Source organism: Cebidichthys violaceus, unplaced genomic scaffold (assembly GCF_023349555.1).
Source record: "Cebidichthys violaceus isolate CVI_PGR_0920_01 unplaced genomic scaffold, fCebVio1.0.p SCAF_7, whole genome shotgun sequence".
NCBI lineage: Eukaryota > Metazoa > Chordata > Actinopteri > Perciformes > Stichaeidae > Cebidichthys > Cebidichthys violaceus.
The window spans coordinates 13,518,693-13,538,012 of NW_027176927.1; the positions used below are offsets into that span (position 1 = coordinate 13,518,693).

General features: G+C 40.5%; 1 protein-coding gene across 4 annotated transcripts in view; it reads right to left on the bottom strand.

Moving 5' to 3' along the window:
* Positions 1-2,306: 2,306 nt before the first annotated feature.
* ptprub (protein tyrosine phosphatase receptor type Ub) overlaps positions 2,307-19,320 on the bottom strand; it is a 145,284-nt gene continuing 128,270 nt past the window's right edge. For all 4 annotated transcript variants that reach the window (XM_068735243.1, XM_068735242.1, XM_068735241.1 and 1 more), the window contains 10 exons: positions 18,964-19,061; positions 16,736-16,852; positions 15,706-15,860; positions 14,128-14,263; positions 13,293-13,442; positions 12,085-12,399; positions 9,231-9,356; positions 7,120-7,277; positions 5,073-5,208; positions 2,307-4,956 (listed from right to left, as the gene is read on the bottom strand). In XM_068735243.1, coding sequence (XP_068591344.1) covers positions 4,894-4,956; positions 5,073-5,208; positions 7,120-7,277; positions 9,231-9,356; positions 12,085-12,399; positions 13,293-13,442; positions 14,128-14,263; positions 15,706-15,860; positions 16,736-16,852; positions 18,964-19,061 — 1,454 coding nt within the window. In that variant the 3' untranslated portion in view covers positions 2,307-4,893. The remainder of the gene's footprint in view (positions 4,957-5,072; positions 5,209-7,119; positions 7,278-9,230; positions 9,357-12,084; positions 12,400-13,292; positions 13,443-14,127; positions 14,264-15,705; positions 15,861-16,735; positions 16,853-18,963; positions 19,062-19,320) is intronic.

A 19,320-nucleotide genomic window follows, 5' to 3' on the forward strand; every position in this document is an offset into this window, starting at 1 on the left:
AGGTCAAAGCATCCGAAGTTAAAGGTGGCTGGTGTCTGTGGTGGAGGCAAACTACCGTAGCGTTTTGTAACAGCAAAAGGTGAGTATGATAAAGAGGAAATGGACGGTTGAGTCACTCGGGTTTCCTCTGATTCTGGTTATCTGTGTCGAGCTTCTTGTTTGCCTGAATGATCCGGGCTGGAACCATCAGGAGCACCCTTTACTCCAAACGTTCATGTGAACCATGACTTTCACTGAACTGAGAGCACACTGCTGTGATAAGGGCTCCAGTCAGACCGACTGTGGAAATGGAACCAGTGAGGAAGCATGGTGGACGGAGCCATCTGGCCAGCTCCAGTCTGTCCTCGCTCTGCTGAGCACAAAGCTGGAGCCACCTGTCTCGTCTGCTGCACTATTCAGCAGAAGTTGAGTACCACCAGGATGGTAAGACAAGCTAATGTGTGTGTATGTGTTCACATTTCACCTTGTGAATTTTATATAAAAAAAATGCACAGAATTTCTCCTCAGAGAATATCAGTCTGTTTACAAATCTGTATTGCTTCTAAGAAATCATATAATAGGCTACATTGATCCAGATTTTTCTCCCTGTTCCTAAAAGCCTCTAACACTATTTCCATGCCATGTTAAAGGATATGCTTCTCTTCTTTCTTCTTATTGACTGAGGCTTAGGCAAGGTCACCCACAAAAGCTTTTGTGACAATATTTTCCCTGAGAATATTGGGTTTTATCTGCATCTAGCATTTGACATGAAAGCAAAAAATGTTTGATATTATGATACACTGCTGTGCTTTGAAACATAACATTCGGCCAATGCTAAAACCCTCTCGGAGATTTACAGCCTGTATCATGTCTCTGTAGCTATTTGGAAACAAGTGAGCAGTTATTCCCAACCTGAGGTATTTCTATCCCAGCAGGTACTGCTTCAGTTGCTAGGGGGTAGATGCAAAGATTGTGGAGTATGATTAAAAATGCTTGCGTTTAGGGAGAAAATATGGTTGAAGTCTTAAAGTAATGAATGACTGGTTAAAATAGTTATCTAATAGTAATGGATAAATGGCCTAAATAGTCATCTTAAATAAATGGATTTCAAAAGTTGAAAAAGTTAGATGTAGTGGATAAAATGTTGAAAAATAATGGATAAACTGTTGAAATAATTAGCTAAATGTAAATGATAAATGGTTAAAAAAAAAGGCTTGAAACCACTATTTTAGTGCATGCAGCCATAGCTCGCCATCCTTTCTTACATCAGCTGAACTGTCGGCCCTCACTGTCGTTTCACAGAAACACCACATGAGAGTGTATCTAGTGCGAGACTCACCAGGGAGACTGTGAGGCTGACATCCATCAAGCCTGTCAGTAGACGGAAAGCCCAGAGAGAAAAGACAAAACCTAGTTGGATCTTGGCCCCGTGATAAGTTACCTTGCACATGTCAGTCATTACACCATCAGAATTAAATGATAAGATTGCAATTACCGATTCATTTAAACCACCGGTCACATTTGAGTAGTAAAGGATGATGGAACTTTTCTGCAGGTAAAAAAGTAAATTGAGAAAATCTCATGGATTAAAATAGGATAGTGCAAATGGCCTGCCTCCATGAAAAAGCTCCTTATCCATGTCATGTTATCAATAATGCATTTTTGCTCTTTCTCAATGCCATGACAAATGAAAAATCTCATCTAAAGAACACTTGCATTTATCAACACACTCCTTAACCACACTCAAAAGCTTGTTATCAAGGTTTATCAATTTCCAAACAATCTATTGGCGAATCCTTAGGCTATTGCCTAACCCAACAGAAGCGGGTCTTGTCCTTTAATTAATTTGACTTGTCCCTCTGCTAAACACTGGATCAGTTTGCAGGACTGCTGCATTATTCAACATAGCCGAGGGTGAGAGAGGAAGTCTGTGGTCTGGAGTCACCTTACTCTGGGCAGAGCAGCAAAGCGAGAGAGATGGAGAAGGATGAGAGGGAGAACTGAAAGTAATGAAAGAGGAGTTGAGGATGGGGGCGGTGAGAGGCTGGCGGTTGGTGAAAAGGGGAAAAGGAAATAAAAGAGGTGAGAGATAAAAAAAGAGGGGAGAGATCAAATGGTCGATCTGGTTCAAGGCGAAGGGAACTGCTAAAAGACCATATCCGCATGAGAAACCGCAGGAGGGTCAGAGGCTTGTAGAAAGGAAGTCCATGTCTAGCTTTCAGTTCTCTGCTTTTGCTGACAAACCAATTATAAAACCACACAGACTATTTTAGCTGTGTATGCTTTTTGACAGCATATCCAATGATAAGTTGACAACCACACATCTCTTTTTTCCCCTTGTTCGTTTATTGTAGATCGCTGATATTGTTCAGAACAAACCCCTCTCCCGACCTCTAAATACATCCGTCTCCTCCATCTCTTTCGTTAAATACACACCTTGTCCCCACAAATACAACGGCATGTCATGTGCTATCGGTTCATACAGAAACACACAATTGAAATTAACGGTACCCTCAGGGCAGTCGCTGCCGCTCAGCGTCATAACAAAAAGCTTTGGAATGGCAAAAGTACAATGTGTTCACACAGTCGTGGCTGCTGGAAAACACAGCGGTTGAAATAAACGAGGTGGACCGGGATATTCTGAAATTAACTGACTTAAATACAAAGCACACAATGGATTCATACATGCTTTGACAGACCTGTTTTACTCAGAGATCTGGGATGAACACTCAGGGAGACTCAGCTCATACTCGGCTGTTTAATGTCCTGGCAAAACACTCACAAAATAGTCATTTACAGCACATTCACCTTCCTGGTTATGTAGTGGTTACTTACTGTACGTCTTTACTCTCGGCAAACATATAGTATATTATTCACATAGTATTCACATAACATAATATACATCTGTATGTACACATTCCTTTCACCTGCAAGAAAAAGTGTCCAGGCACTTCCTCTAGTGGTAGGTCGGATCGCTGACTACACTACAGCTATTCTTCATCCTCATCAAAAACAAGCTGCTCTATCAGTGAACCTGTGGAAGCCTTGTGATGTTGTTGTGGATTCATCACATATTCTGGAGCTCCCACCTGAACCAGACTTTGCGCAACAAACTAGCAGCAGAGTTCGCCTATAGCTGCCATTTCTCAGTTTCTGTGGGCTTCAAGGTGTCTCTCCTTGTTTATAAGAGCAGGTCCTGGAGTGATACCTTTACCGCCCTCCTTGAAAATCTGCACTTTAAGGAGTTTCAGGAGATATGGTGGAGTGTAACATATTTTAAAGGGCAATAATTGAGCATAGAATAGATATTTTCTTGCTTCTGGAATAAAATCCCACAAAGATCTTTTTTTTTTTGTAGGACATTTTTAGAGGCCGACTAAGATCATTATGTGTATCACACATGCCAGCCTGCATGAGTTTCTTCAATTGATTCAGGCGATAACAGTTCCAGTGGTCTCCAGGCATTGGCTGGTAGGCGACGCACAGTGTATTTTCTTTGTCCATCAGGTCAGTGATAGCTAAACCGCAGGGTCAGTGGGCAACTGTATCTTACTATTCGTCCTTTTAAAAACACAATTTTTTATTTTAAGATACTAATAGCCACCATTGTGAAAACACCAATCACCAGCATTGACGCAAAATAGCATTTATCCCCCTGCACAATGTTAATGCCCCTTTTTATTTATATATATTTATTTTATTTATTTTACACCACTAGGAACAACAACTAATATTCATGTCAAAATAGTTGAATGAACACCCTACTGAAAGGGTTGTGATAAAATTCAAACTGGTTTAGCTTGCTGAGACAGTTTACAGTACAACCAAATGCCTCAGACAACAAAGGAGTAAAAGGAGTTACAGACTCAAACCTGTAACGCAGTACTGGTTGAGACACTTCACCACGGCATTAATGGAACATCATTTTTCACACCACCACTATGGCATGTCAGTACATTTTTAACAGTTTCCCTCACTTCATTTTCTTTCCTGCTGGGTATAAAATACAAACAATCACTTTGGAGCATGAACATTAGCTGATGCAGTACATACTGTATGTTTGTAGGCATATATCAAGATGATAGAGTAAAGTAAATAGAGGATTCAAGTCAGTCAATGGGATTGGCACTGTGACAGTAATGAGACAGGAATCTTCAGTGGTGGCACCAGGCCCAGTGCTGTGGTCCCTGGAAATGTCCACCTATAGCACACATGGTAATCCAGCACAAACATTATGGCAAAATACAACACATTGCACTACTGTACAGTTTCTGCATCAATACTGTTGAGGACTGGGCTGGTCTATCCTAATGCTGCAAATCTCTTGTTGCTGTTTATACACAACCTTCCTGATTTATTCAGTAATTTAAATAAATCCGATCATCATCAGAGAATAAGGCAGTTTATGGTATGGTAGAGAAATCATGCCACAACCACAGTGGACTGTTGTTGTATGTAGCTCTTGAGAGACAAGACAATGCTTCCAGGTTTAGATAATTCTGCTTTAACTCTGAATTTCATCCAGCCTCCTTGCTGTTTGAATGAAACGATGAAACACAGCAGTGGTGACCTTTCTTCAGAATAAACAGGTCCATTTTGTAGCTCCGAATATTGTTTTGCTGCTACAGAAACCCTTAGCACAAAAGAGCTTTAGTCTGGAGGCAAAGAGGACCAAGAAAAGCACAAAAAATATCAAAAGAGATAAACATCACCAACAAGGAGGAAATCACAGCTGTACATTAAAGGTTAAAAGTTAGAACCTTGACCAAGTTTTTTTTTTTCTCCTCTCCTTTCTTTCAAGTCCTTTCAATGCCAAGTCCATAGGTCCAAACATTAAAGTAGAGGGGTCACTGGGTGGCCTTAAATCTAATCTCCAGCAGATGGGATACTGCCGCTGTGGTAAACATTTGGTTGCTATCTACCTTCAAAGCAGTCCAAGTACTCCAGGACAAGGTCATAGCAGAACCGATACTGGTCCTGAGGAAAAATACAACATTCTTAAATTAAAAAATGAAAACACATGAATAATCATAGACATAATCATGCCCCTTGAAAATGCATATTTTTTTCTACGTATTTACGGACTCTCTTACCAAGGACTCAACCATGTTGGGTTTGCAGTTGCGTAGAGTTTTGACAGCATAGAAGATATCCACCATGTTCTGGTACTGGATCATCTCAAGGAGAATGTTGCAGGCACAGAGGGTCCCACTGCGACCACCACCATTACTACAGAGGGGGAGAAGTGTTTTTTTGTTAGTTTTTTTTAAAACATCTTAGATAGATGCCCTATATTTTTCATTTCATTTAAAATTAGTTTTTCATCCCTTAACGCTGTATTTTAGCCATGTTGCTCTGGGATGGCAATGTCGACTGTTCGGTCCACCACTGTGGACATTAATGTTTCCCAGATAACAAAGACTCCTGACTTTGGTGAACCCCTTGCCAATTCTGCTAGTGTGGTTGATATTGCTGTTTTTTTTTATTTATAAAATGTCTCGACTGTCAACAACTTAGAGTGAATTGTAAAGATCATCCCTGATCAGAATGTTAGCTTTGCCCTTATGAGCATGTTAGCAGGCTGATGTTAGCATTTAGCTTAAAGCACCACTTAGCCTAAAAACAGCCTCACAGAGCCGTAGAGTGCGGTGCGTGGCGCATATTTCTGTCTGAACCAGACCAGAGTCCAGAGAGAAGTAAGCAAACCCGACCCGAACAAGACAGGCATTCTCATTTTAATGTCCAACCAGAGCCAGACGCAGTTAATGTAAACTGAAGTACTGAGTTTATGTAATCCTGTCACGCAATTGTTACTACCATGGTTAGTCATTATTTATAGTGAGGTAGATAACAAACTCCGGCACTGAACAGTAAGTAGTCTATGTAAGTAGCCTTACACGGACATTTTAACACAAAAGAACTTGAAGCACCATGTCAATTAGGCTGGTTGCAACCCGAACCTGACCATCATTTGTAAATATTTGCCTGGACCCTGGTATCCACACTCTACAGAGCCGCTAGCATGGCAGTAGACTAGTCTTCTTAAATGTTTTTTAATTGTGATTTGTCTACTGTAAGTGTAGGTTTAGACTTTGACTGTCAGTAGCAATCATATTGCATGAACAGAGTATGTACTGCATATGCACAGCAAATTTCAATACAGATATATCTCAGTCTCCAGTCGCCACCTCCTCTTATGTTAAAGTGGATTCTGGAAGACAATAATGCAATACAAGCAAGGCAGAGTATGTGTAATCTGATAACCATGTTGTTTTTGGGTTCATGCTACCTCATGAAACATTTGATACAGTTCATAAAGCAAACGCACACAATAGCTTGATACAAAAATAGTGACATGAGAAAAGGTGTACAAAGGAAAAAATTGAGAAATAACAGCAGTGTGGCATTTCCTCGGAAATATTACCTTGGTCATCATAAATGAAAGGCAATCAATAAACTAGTGGAGGACAATCCACTTCCTCTCTCCAGAGACAAATCCAGAGAAGGTGGGCATGGAAACCTCCGCAGCGTACACAGGCAATATTAAGGTAATCAATCGTCGTCAGTGCTTTGGCAGTTCTGAATTTACTGTAGTGAGAACCATCGCATTCTGTATTAAGCCATAATTGATTTGATCTCCATAATCTCTTTCCTGGTTGTCGTGGGTAACACTGTGTGACAGCGCTGAGTGATGTGCTTTTGGATGGGGGCGGCGGGGATGAACGTGTGACGGGTTGGCAATGAGCTGGACGGCCCATTCATATTCATCAGTGGGTGTGCGCTCCGGGGCCTTAGGACAACAGAGGGGCACACTGCACTACACCACGGTACACTACATTACAACACAATTTGATTTTCTACATCATGAAAATACAGCCATGGAAAAATATAGCACTTCATCTCATTGCAACACACAGACCAGCAATGAGACAAGACACGAGACAGTCACTGTCTCATCAAACAGATCTGGTCATGATTTACCACGTTTTAACATTTCTGCACGTTTAAATGTCACTCTTCAACAGCAGTAATTCCATGTCTGAGACCTTTTCAGAGAGAGAGCGAACATATTTCTGTCTTGTCTCCTTTTCTCTCTTTTAATTTATAGTGCATGATGCGTGTCGCTAACAGATTACTCACAGGCAGTGGACAACAGTGCGTCCTTCTCCACACTCCCTCTGCCACTTGTGCACTTGAGCCAGCAGGTTGAGGAAAGCCTTCTTAGAGTCTGGAACATCTCGATACGCCGACCAGCGCAGGAACTGGAACTGACACACCACCAGCTGGCCCTCTTGGAGCTTGGGATGGAACAGAAAACATTAAACACATGGAATCTGAGCGTCGTCGTACTGTGTGGCTGTGCACGCATGTGCTCTCTATCTTGTTTGTGTTGTATTACATTTTCTGGTTGTTTCAGTGTTTCTCTGTGTGCCAGTTAACACCCGTGTTTGAGTTCTCCCCAGGCTGCGTGCTGGCACTCTCAGCTGTGCTCACTCAGCAGACTGACTTTGAGATATATGGGTCTGCAGGTGTAAGCGGGGCCTGCGCTGTGTTCGAGAGAGGTCCCTGTGTGTTCATAACCTTGTCCTATACAATCTCACCTAATCCTTAAGTACCAGCGGAGAACTGTAAGTCATGCAAATTGGGCTGGCAAAGACACCAATGATGCATGGAGGAATTGCCTTAGCAGATGTGGGATTTACACTATGTACTTTTTTTTTGTACTACTCTCAGACCCACACATACATATGCTTACGTTGCACTTCGGTTGACTTTTACTCCCTCCCCTTGTATATCATTGTCACACATACGAGCAATACTCACTAAAGCACTGAGAGAGGGGCAGTGAGAGGGAGAGGTGTGTGTTATTTCTGTGTGATTTGATTTCTCCCATGCTGTGTAAAGTTGCCCTCTCCTTGACAGTGTTGTGCACTGAGTAGAAGAAAGGTGCCATGGGTAGAGGGGAATGACAAGGGCAGTCGAGAGAGGAGGTGAGGACGCCAATCAAGAAAAGAAGTTCTGGGAAGGGAAAGTCGCGCTGCTTCTAATGGCAGCGAGGAAACGCCTTGCATACAGATTTCTTCAATAATTGGTTGACAGTGATCCTGAACAGTATGCATGAGCTTATGCAAATTTGCAGGCTTAAACCATACCTGCATGCATACACATATACACACACACACACACACACACACACACACACACTCAACACAGTGACATGTGAGAAGCCAAAATGACTGAATCATACATATGCACACATCTGGAGAATGAAAGTTGAGGAAAGACCACAGTGACATCCCCTGTGCTCCCTCCACCATGACAGAGCTGTCAGTGCCTTCATATAGCCTATATATAGCTAATTCTATACATGCCAGATACCTATAAAAAATGTACAACATTGTTTATGAACAAATCAAAAGAGAGTTGCAGCTTAAGAAAGAGTATCCTGCACCTGAACATAATGCATGCATTTTGATGATGAAAGTTCCCTCTTTAGTATGCCTACTTGCACCTAAGAGAGGGAAGAAGCCTATCTAGGTAATGACAAGAAGAAATTGAAAAAGGGAGAGACTGACCTTTATTGCATGCATGCTAATGGGCTTTTCTTGCATGTTTTCCATGCAAAGTTCTTATAATATGTATCACTCTTGGGAACATCTTACGGAAACACTGGTTCAATTTTCTGGACTGCTGAATATCAAAACAATGTCCCTTGTAGTATGTATAATACAGTCTATGAATACGTTTCTTTTTTTCCTGATGTGCAACTGTGCTCAGTACAAATCTCCAGGCTATATTTTAGTGTGTATTTATTTTAGAGTGTATTTATTTGACAACCTCCTCTGTCCCATGAGGCATACACTGGAGAAGTGCCGTTGTGTATATGCAAAAGATATAGACATAGCAACAGCCAGATAACGATGCACAGGCACAAACTGTAGAAATCTAGCATCAAATCTAGCCTTTAGAGTCAAATACAAATTAAAATCATCATCTGAAGGTTTCCGGTACACAGTATTTTTACAGCCGAGTCTATAGTACTTTGACTTTGAGGACTTGTGTCAGGTGGTTTTCATATGCACATTACAGCTGGCAGCTCTCAATGCTCTGTAGGTAAAATGTCACATCTGAATAACCGGTGAGGACCACAGCTAATGCATTTCTAATGAGGTTCAAGTTATCATTTTGTGAAATACCACTGAGTGGAACAACATGTCCTGTGCAGCCTTTTCAGAACTGCAATGACTCACCCTTGTGACATTCTTGACCCGAAACAGACGAGTAATGACATCCTCATCTGCTGACATGGACAGAAACTCCACTTCCATGGGCCCGTACTGCTGTAAACCAGGCTCCGGCCAGTACTGAACACAAGGCTACAGGTAGAGGGGGAGGTGAGAGAGAGAGAGAGAGGGGGGGGGGGGGGGCAGTGATTAAATCTAGCACATGCAGTACTCATGCATTCTTCAGTATTTCTGGCCCAAAATGCCTTTGCGCTCAGAACCTTGGATTATCAAAGAGAGGAGAACTTTAAGAAGAAGATGTGTGTGAACGGGTGTGTGCATCTATGCAGTGGTGTCTGCACGCATGCGCTGTACACAACAGATATAATACAGTTCTAGAGACATGCAGATATACAAGTATAATAACAGCATGGGCAAAAAGTCATGATTGTATGTTACGGTACCATACTGGCTTCAATAAGGAGAGAAGCAGCAGGGGGAGGGAGAGATGTAATGTGCTTTGAGAGATTGCAACAAGAGGGAGACAGAGTACTCCAGTGCCACAAATGAACTCTATAACAGATTATATAGCAAGATCTTGCAATGAACAACTTAAAAAGGCAATAACTCAATTTTCAGGCAAGACTCAAAAGGAACTGCATTGCACTGGAAAAAAAGAGTTGAAAAACATTTAACGGGGAGTGGATTAAAGTGGTACCTACATTTTTTATTTTTTTTAATTTTCTTGCTTTGGCCTGTGGGCGGTGCTTGGTTTTGGCTCGACTGTTTTCCAAATGACAGCCCGATAACAAACTTTCTCATTTCACAGATTATTAGTCTCATCTACTACTGCCAGGATATTGTGACAGTTTGAGCAAATATGACAACAAGTTATTTCTTATTAAACTTACCAACTGCAGCGTTAATGAGCACATCACACACAATGGTTAAACATGTAATATAACTTATTGACATTGTTCTACAGTTACAAAGCCTGTTAAAGCCTTCAAAGGTCATATTTCTCTTTGCTGATTTAGTTAATTAGGTTCAGTTATCTAAGTAATGGCCCCTTGAGAAACAGTAGTGTCACTGCTGCTATTTACACTCAAAAAATAATGACATCCTCGTCTGAGCATTATCCATGAAACACAAAAAGGGCTGCTTTTACAACAATCCAAGTTAGACCTTGGACAAAAAAAAGATTTATAATTTATAGTAAGCACCTGGCTTTCTAAGGCTTTGATACAATGTAATACATATTTCACATGATTAATGTTAAATATTTGACAATGTATGTAAATCAAGCATTTATGCATATAAACCAAAATCTAGATTCTGCCTGACCCATTTTCTTTTATGTTTTGGCTTAATTAGGTGGTTTATGTAATTCACTAGTGATTCATACACATATTAAATATACAGGTGTTAATACTGCACAAGGTAATACAACACACAAGTACTTGAAATTGTCCTTGTAAAAGTTGTTGAGAATGTATTGATGAAAGCTGCTACCTAATGCTCTGTGCTGGAATGTCTGATCTCAGTGCAGCGTTTGACATGATGGACTAAAAGATTGTTATTTAGATGTTTAAGTATCCCTAGAACTGTCCTTGATTGGTTTCATTTGTCTACTGCAATTTGCATTGTGTCTGTCAATGGTCCTCCTCACAGGCAGTGTCCCTGTGTGGTGTACCACAAGGGTCTATTTTGGGGCTAATCTTATTTTCTCCTTCCATGTTTTCCTCGGCTACATTCTTCGACAGCATGACATTTCTTATTTCTTTCCATTATTATGCCGATCATATCAAGTCATAGCTGTCCCAAGGTTGTTGAATTATTCAGCAACATTACTGTTTATCTGCCATTAAGGACTGGATGTCTGCCAATCTCCTTTAGCTTAACTCCAACAAAACGGAGATCTTAATTATTGGCTGAACACGTCCGTAGTCAAGTTGTGCCAGCTTTTGGCTCTTTAACAGAGTATGTTGTTCCTGCTGCTAAAAATGTGGGACTTACATTTTATCAGTCTGGAGTCCCATATTACTACTGTAGGTTTGTTCCCTTTCCCCCACCTGAGAAATAGCTCAATGATTAAACAATTCCTTTCTCTTAATGACACTCAGGGCTATTTTACATGCTTTCATTTTATTCACGCTTAATTAATGATCTGTTCATTTCTCTTAATCAGAAAATTATAGGCTGGCTAAATTTGCCAGACTCTTTACAAAAACATTTCCATGCTTTGTAGACTTTTAGGATCTATTGCTGACTTTGTAAGTGTTCTTCAGTTTGTCACCTTATTATCTGGTAGAGCAAAGGCTTTAACAGTCTTTAAAGTCTCCCTTTAAAAAATAATTTATGACATACTTTTAGTTACTTGTTCCTAGTGTTCCACTGAGTTTGTGTTTTGTGTTGTGTTCCTGCCTTTTTACAAGTGTTAAATAAATAACAAGGAATACTGTAACACAGAGAGAGACATGTTCATGAAAGAAAGTGGAAAGTCAAAAAATAAAGACCCTGGGATGTGGCTGAAGGGTATTGCAAGCCCATTCTTCAGAAATGTAACTTAAGGAGGGGAAGGAAAAACTGGGGTGGGAGTCATATCTAGTCATGCCTTGAGATCAATGTGGTCAGGGATCAAAGCCCAACAAAATAGCAAGAAGAGACTAATCCCAAGCACAGTAAGATACAGAAATAGTGAAGCCAGTGTATGTCAGGAAAAGTCTCAAGAAAAGTTCAGATAACCTCGAGAGTGGAAGTAAAAACTTAGCGCAAACAGCGGCTCTTGTGTGAGTGGACTCAAAAAATGTCTACGTCTCTTTTTCTTTATAGTGTCAACAAATCAATAGCAATAAAACAGTATGTAACACTTTGACCTTACCCAGGCAGAGTTTGACTGGTTGAGTTGGTTGAGCATGACCACTGCTGTGCAGCCGTAGTCAAAGACAAGCCTCCAAAAGTCAGCCGTGGTGCCCGGCAGAGGGTGAGGGGTGACAATAAAAGCAGCCTGCCGATGGAAGCTGTCAGCGAGAGCAGCGTTGATGTAATTGTTGCTCTCCCCTTCTGTCGTAACCAAGAAGGCCAGTGCGCGATCAGGCGGCAGAACATCCATGCTGCGGTTCTTCTCTCGGTTTCTGGGCAACAGAGCAATGCTGCACTCTTCCACATCCAGGTGGGGAGTCACAGAGTTGAGCGTCTGCAAATGGAAACACTGAAGAGGTGAGAATCACAAACATGGAAGGCGTGAGGAGTATTGAAACACAGCAGAGGAGTCAAAGCTGGTAGAGAGGAGGAGGAGGAGGAAGAAAAAGAAGTGAATCAGACAGGAGGGAGGGTACGCAGAGAACGCCAAGAAACCAATAATATAAATTGAAAGAATCTAATGAACATCACACTGACAAATAAATGAAAGGGAAATATTGCATACCAAATTTCTTTGATGAACTCTCTGTTCATTTAGCCGTAATTACATTAGACAACATGAAAAAATATTTTGATCATTAATACACAGCATCAATAATAGATCTGTGACTTGCCGAGCAGTACTAGCGGTTGGCTGTTTTCAGTCCGTAGAATGAGTAAAAAGGCAAACAGAGAGCTCATAGGGCGGTGGAGAGGCTTGCAAAAACAATGTCAGACGGATACCTTTACAAGATCAAAGGGAGGCATGAAACGTTTTCCTTCATGAAGAACTAACAGTTTGTGATCAGTGTTGCAGCACCTATAGCACAAATCACTAATTCTAAGCAATAAATCTATTATAATTCCTAAGTAAAGAATAATAATATAACAGTATGAAATTAATGGAGGGCACATGAGCCTTTTCCAGTATCACCTTGAAACACTAAATCTGGAATCAATGCTGCTATTATTGTTACTAAAGGAAACAGTAGCAGTAGAAGTACTAGTTCCCTTAAGGTAATTCAATAATTAAATAACAATATTTATTAAATGCATTACAAATGCAAATTACTGTGTGTTGGCTGTGTAATTGTGAATACATCTTTTGGCTGCATATTTTTCCAAAAATAAATTTGTGCTTAGAATGTTGATCAAGACCATGATGTTGCCATCCAGGTAAAGACTGACCTGAAACTCCTCCCGCAGCTGAGAGGAATTACTCTGGGAATCCACTCGCAGCATCTCTTTGTAAGTGACCGCAAACTCATTCACCAAGATGGCCGTCTCTCCGCACAGACAGGCCTCCAAAATAGCATCATGGATAAAGATATACTGCTCCTGAAAAGACAACAGGTAACATAATTCAGTGGGGGCTTGCATATGTGCATATGTACATGTTGTTGCAAACAGCTAAACAGACAAAGGAGGCAGGTTAAGACAGAAAGAGATTAACATCAAATGTAGATGTGAATAAATAATCAAACAATAAAGAAGAATGACTCATAACTTTGTTCTGAATTGAACATGTGCTATAATGTTGGTAGTGTATGTAAACTGTTGGGGAATAAATAAATATTTCTAAGTAAACAAACACATGCGTTGTGCATTTAATTAAGACACCAAATAACTACAAATGTAATAAACAGCTATGCCAATGTCGGATTTACATAATAAGGGGTAAACATGCAAATTAACTGCACATCTAAAGCACAGCACATGCCTACACAACACATTGCGAGACAATGCAATTCTTTTCTCCAAAACTATTGCAATGACCTTTACATGAGTCCCAGAGGGGCAGTATGATAATACAGCCCCCACCCCTCGCTCTTTGAATTTCCAAACAACAGGAGGGAAGCTAATAACTAAATAAATAATCTACCTCTCCAGAGGTTTTGCAGTGGAGACATATTACCATATCATGACCAGTGACGCAACCTCCTGAATATGTGCAAGACAAATTGCAGATATTTGACTTGGGTCTGAATGTGAAGTAGTTTCCTAGCTGTGCAGTTGACCTGACCTCTGTCTGGATCATGTTGATGCGTCGAGAGCAGAGGGTTTTGACACAGTTGTAGATATCCACCACGCCTTCACACTCCGCCATGTCCAACATGACATCCAGCACGATGTAGCAGCCGGTGCGGCCCGCCCCCACACTAGCACACAAAGGACAACTTTCACGAGTGACCATGCACAGTCTTAAAGCATTAAATCACCAGACTTTTGAGTTAGTAAAAATATTGTTAGGATTCAGTATGTCTCCTCAGGAGCACAAGTTGTTAGCACAGCATGATTTAAAAGAGAATGGCAAAGTATTAAAGGTCAGCTACAGGGTACAGACGCCACAAATGGAGTTTGCTAATGCAGGGTACACACTATGTGAGAATCAAGCCAATTTCTGGGCACAATTCCCCCGTTTTTAGTTCTAAAGATTATCTTGCCATATTTTCCTGTGGTGTGAGGTCTTTTAAGCGTGTTTTTTACATGTCCCATCTGCTCGGAAGTCCATCCTGCTCCACACCAATTTCAAATTGCAAATATTAAATATGCTCAATATTTTACAATCTGATATCCTGTTGTGAGGGTGGAACCTCGGGGACAGCAGAGTACACAAAATCGCAAATCCCTGCACTGCACACACTATAAGAACAAAACTGTTCAATTTATTATTAATTATATTTACGCGTGGAGTCTCTTCGATTTTCAAAATCTGTTAAAGGTCTAATAGGTCTTAAATACGCTCTTGTATACGTTCACATGCACTAAAAGCACTCACAGCGCTAAATCTATATTAATAAAGCAAGAAGAAGGTAATATTAAAACACACAGAGGAAGAGCGACTTCATTCTCTGCTCAGCTAGATATCACTCCACTATACTGTCCTTAGCAAATTGCTGCTTTATTAATGCTCTGTGTCTAATGTGCACCTGTAAGCTAGCACTAGCGAACAAAGGCTAGGCTACACTGCACTTCCTGCCTCTGTGCTAGGTATTATCATACTATTATCCAATGAGCATTGTGTTCGACTAAGGTATAATTTTGTCATGAAACATTTGAAATTCATTTTTGTTCACTTTTACTACATTATGTTTTGGCTGTACCTTCTTTAAGTTAATAGAAGCTTTGCTAGGCCTCCAACAACACAACAGTCTGTGAAAGTAAATCTGCAACACAATACAAAATCTAAATAAACCAATATATCCATGGTCACATTTCAAGTCCAGTCAATTTATTTAGCAATCGGGGTGTGTCTCTAATAGCCAACGTGTTTGCATTTTAAAATATTTAAGTCAGGATAACATTTGAATCACAGGAATAAGGTATTTGTTTGTAAAAGAGAACAGAGATGTGTGGCAGCTCGATTAAAAATGTGTTTAAATGTATTAGTAGCAGGGCTAACGAAGAGTGCCCTACCAAAGCTAACGGCTGCCTTTGTCAATCATGCGACTCTCATTCTGCACATCACAGTAGTCCTGAGCCTCCCAAAGGAGAATATGATCTATTACTAATATTGCTTGCCACACTCGGAAAAATCATATTCACTTTTCAATAAAAGTTACAAGCTACGAGTTACAGCTGCTGCTAAGCGTCGCATTACCTGCAGTGGACCACCACAGGGCCAGCGTCAGGAGGTGTAGAGGCTTTCACTCTTCGTATAAAAGCCAACAATCCAGTGGCGTGATACGGCACCCCGTGCTCAGGCCAGGATGTGAAGTGGAACTGACGCACCTCATGCTTGGTTGAGTATCCTCTCTGTAAACAAAAACGCAATACAAATTAACATTACATGTAAGACACTACATTTATATGCCATGCATCGTAACCATAGTAGCCTACAGGCTCTTATTTCATCCAAGACGGGCTCCCATCCATTAAGAGACATCCGTGATAGATGTGACAGATTTTTTGGTTCAGTGTGAGGACAACCATGACATTATTTACGTAGGGTGCTAGGTCTTCTAGGACAGTTAGGCCTCTGGGCATCACATGCTAGTAGCAGCTGCAGTGTGACAGACACGCGAAAAGGAATTACGAATTACTGAGGCTCTCTCAGCTCAGGGAGGGCTGGGAGTTTTTCTCCTCTCTACTGGGAGGCTGCTTCAGTCACACAGCAATTTCTTCCTCTGTACAGCGATGACAAAGTAAAGCGACGCAGAGCAAAGATTTGTTGAAGACAGAAATCCAAAAAAAGAAAGAAAAGGGCTATGGAAAAACAAGCTGTCACCAGCTCCCAAATTCGTGCCGATTTAAATAAGCAGCAGCATGTGCCCATGGAGAGCGAATGTGACAGTGTGATGATAATGCTGTGTTTGTGCCACTGTCACTCCAGCGTTGCTCTGAGCCCCTCCAATGCGAGATCCCCCATGAGATTGACAGGAGGAAGACCATCAGGGGCACAACACTGTTACAGCTATGTCGGAAAGACAGCAGGGGCATTCACATAGCTACTGGTGTTAATTCCTCATAATTTAACATGTAGCCCTCATACGCAGCAGCAGTAAATCCTGTCAAGTATCTAATCCCATCTATTAATGTACTACTTCTAATTCTAAGAATATCACAACAAGTGCTAATACAGGCAAAAGATGGTGATGAGACAAGGGTAGACAAATCTTAGATATACTTACTCTCTCCAAGGCGAAGGTGCGAACTGTGTATTCAGCCAGTGTCTCTGTCTTAAGCAGAGTGATTTTGATGTCACCATACATCTCGCTGTCATCAGGCCAGTATTTACAGCATTTCACCTGTTTAAAAATAGCAAAGCAATTGAAATAAACCTCCTGTTAACATTCCTGGAAAAAGCAAAACTGAAGAAGGTATAACATATCTGTTGATAGATATCCATTGTTTTTTTCAAAACACAGTACATCCCCCAATATTAAGAATAAACCTAAACTAAAACATCCATCTTTTAACACAAACTTTTCTCAACAGAATGAAAATCGTTGTTTGAGAGACAGTGTCCCCCAATTTAACCTTCTCAGACTTGAAGTGCCAAATTTTCCAAACCGTCAGTCTCTTGAGGAGTGATTTCTCTGAATCTCCCTCTCTTTTTGACAAAGATACCTTTTACATTTCTATATATCTATAGGATTATACCAGATGAATTACTTCCATGAAATGTGCTGCAAGGCCATTCTCTGCTACTGAATGATGCTGTTGGGGTGTTTTAGGTCACTGCATTCCTGCTGACAATGTCAATTTAAGTAAATAGCGTCATCATACCATCAATCCAACCACCCAACCACAAGGTTAAACTGTTGAACAAATGACACTAGATGAGTAGCGGATGCAGGTTTAAGTTAGGGTGTATTGGATGACTCTAAGTGTCACCCTTAAACCTTTACTGATGCTATTTTTTTTCCTTCACAACATATTTTAAATTGAACTATTAAATTAAGCATTAAGCATTCAATTGTAATTAAAAAAAGATTAATTTAACGGCAAAAGAGATTAAATATTACCTGTATCATTAGAATCCATAAGAAAGTGATAGTTTTAAAATATTAAGTGATTCATTTGTTGATTTAACTATAATCAATATTGGTGTAATGTTAAATAAATTCAAAACATACAGAGGTTACACTTCAAATGCTGGGGAACAGCAAAAACAATCCTCTGCAGATATTTCATCTTGGAGGGCAAAGAAAACAAAGCACAATAATCACATAATCATTGGATGCATAATCTTCTTCACAAAGACAAGGCACAAAGGACGTAATTTAGTTTTATTTAATGGAGATGATATTTGGACGCAGTCGCACGAATCCCAGAAAGTTCCCTGAGTTATTGGTATGGAGAACCAAATTGTATGTAGGGCTACTCCTCGAAAAATGGTGTAATTTTAGCCATCCACTGAATATTACATTTATCTTGCCTCGACCGAAAGGATGGGGTGCTTAGAGCAGTTTTTATATCCTACATGTATATGCCATTAATCCTGTGTAGTCATGCAGTGTATATTCAAGGACAGCAGCCCTAGATATGTGACTCAGACATTTGTATGCCTCACAAGTATACAGAACATTTTGGTGACTCCAATCATTTGAGGATGTGACGTAAATTTCTATACAACAACATCGCAACAACAACATTTCATAATGTTCTCTAAACAGACAAATAAGGGATTAGCCATGTAGCAATCCTTTACAATGTGTGTGTTTAATGTACTGTATAGTGCACAGAGACTTTGTTTAGCCTTGTTTAAAGTGTGGTTTTCAATTGCCTCCAAGAGAATATGGTACAGAAAGTTAAAGGCATTGTTTGACATTTTGGGAAATATGCTTATTCACTATGTTAGATAAGAAGATTGATTCCACTCTAACTTCTGTGTGGAAAATATGAAATTACAACCAGCAGCTGCTTAGCTTAGCTTAGCATAGAGACTTGAAACAGGGGAGACAGCTAGGCTGGCTCTGTCCAAAACTCTAAAATTAACTCATGTATCTCATTTGTTTAAACTGTCAAAAAAGGGTGCTGGTAGGTGGATTTTATGGTGTAACTGCACAGACTCCAGTGTTTATGCTGAGCTACAGCTGGCTGTAGTTTCATGGTTAGTGAACACACATGAGAATCATATTGGTCTTTTCATCTAACCTTCAGCAGAAAGAAGTGTATAAGTGCATTTCAAAATGTTGAATTACTCCTTGCACAGGCTCTCTACTGCTAGTGGTTTCACATAAATGCAGGGCATCCTAACCAAAATTAACCACTTTTAGGCTGTGGTTTGCATGTACAGCAAGCTCCTGAGAGATCTATACTCAACACACCAAAATGTTCCCTATGGTGAATGTGGGATGTTTCCGAGCACTGGGTGGGGACCGGAGTGGAAGAAGGGGGAGTGCACATCACTTACCCTGCCAACCTCCACCAGCTTAGTTATCATGACGATGCTGAAACAATTTTCTTGCCACACCATCCTCCAGAAATCATACAGAGTCTCCTGCTTGGGTCCTAGTGAAAATAGGGAAGAAATAACAGTGAAAGAGACGAAAACGGCGGCATCAAAGCATATTCTGCTCAATAAGGGAGTTCTTGCGGTTGTGACATCTCGTATTATTGTGACCTAAGTGTCCTTCCTCAGACGGCGGGGTGCTGATCTCTCAAGATTGTGCTGTCAATATAAAGTTATTGGGAATTCCAAGCAGAGAAAGGGTGATGGGTGACAAAATAAGAGCAGTAGCTGATGATGAAAGCCATCAGTGACTCGTTG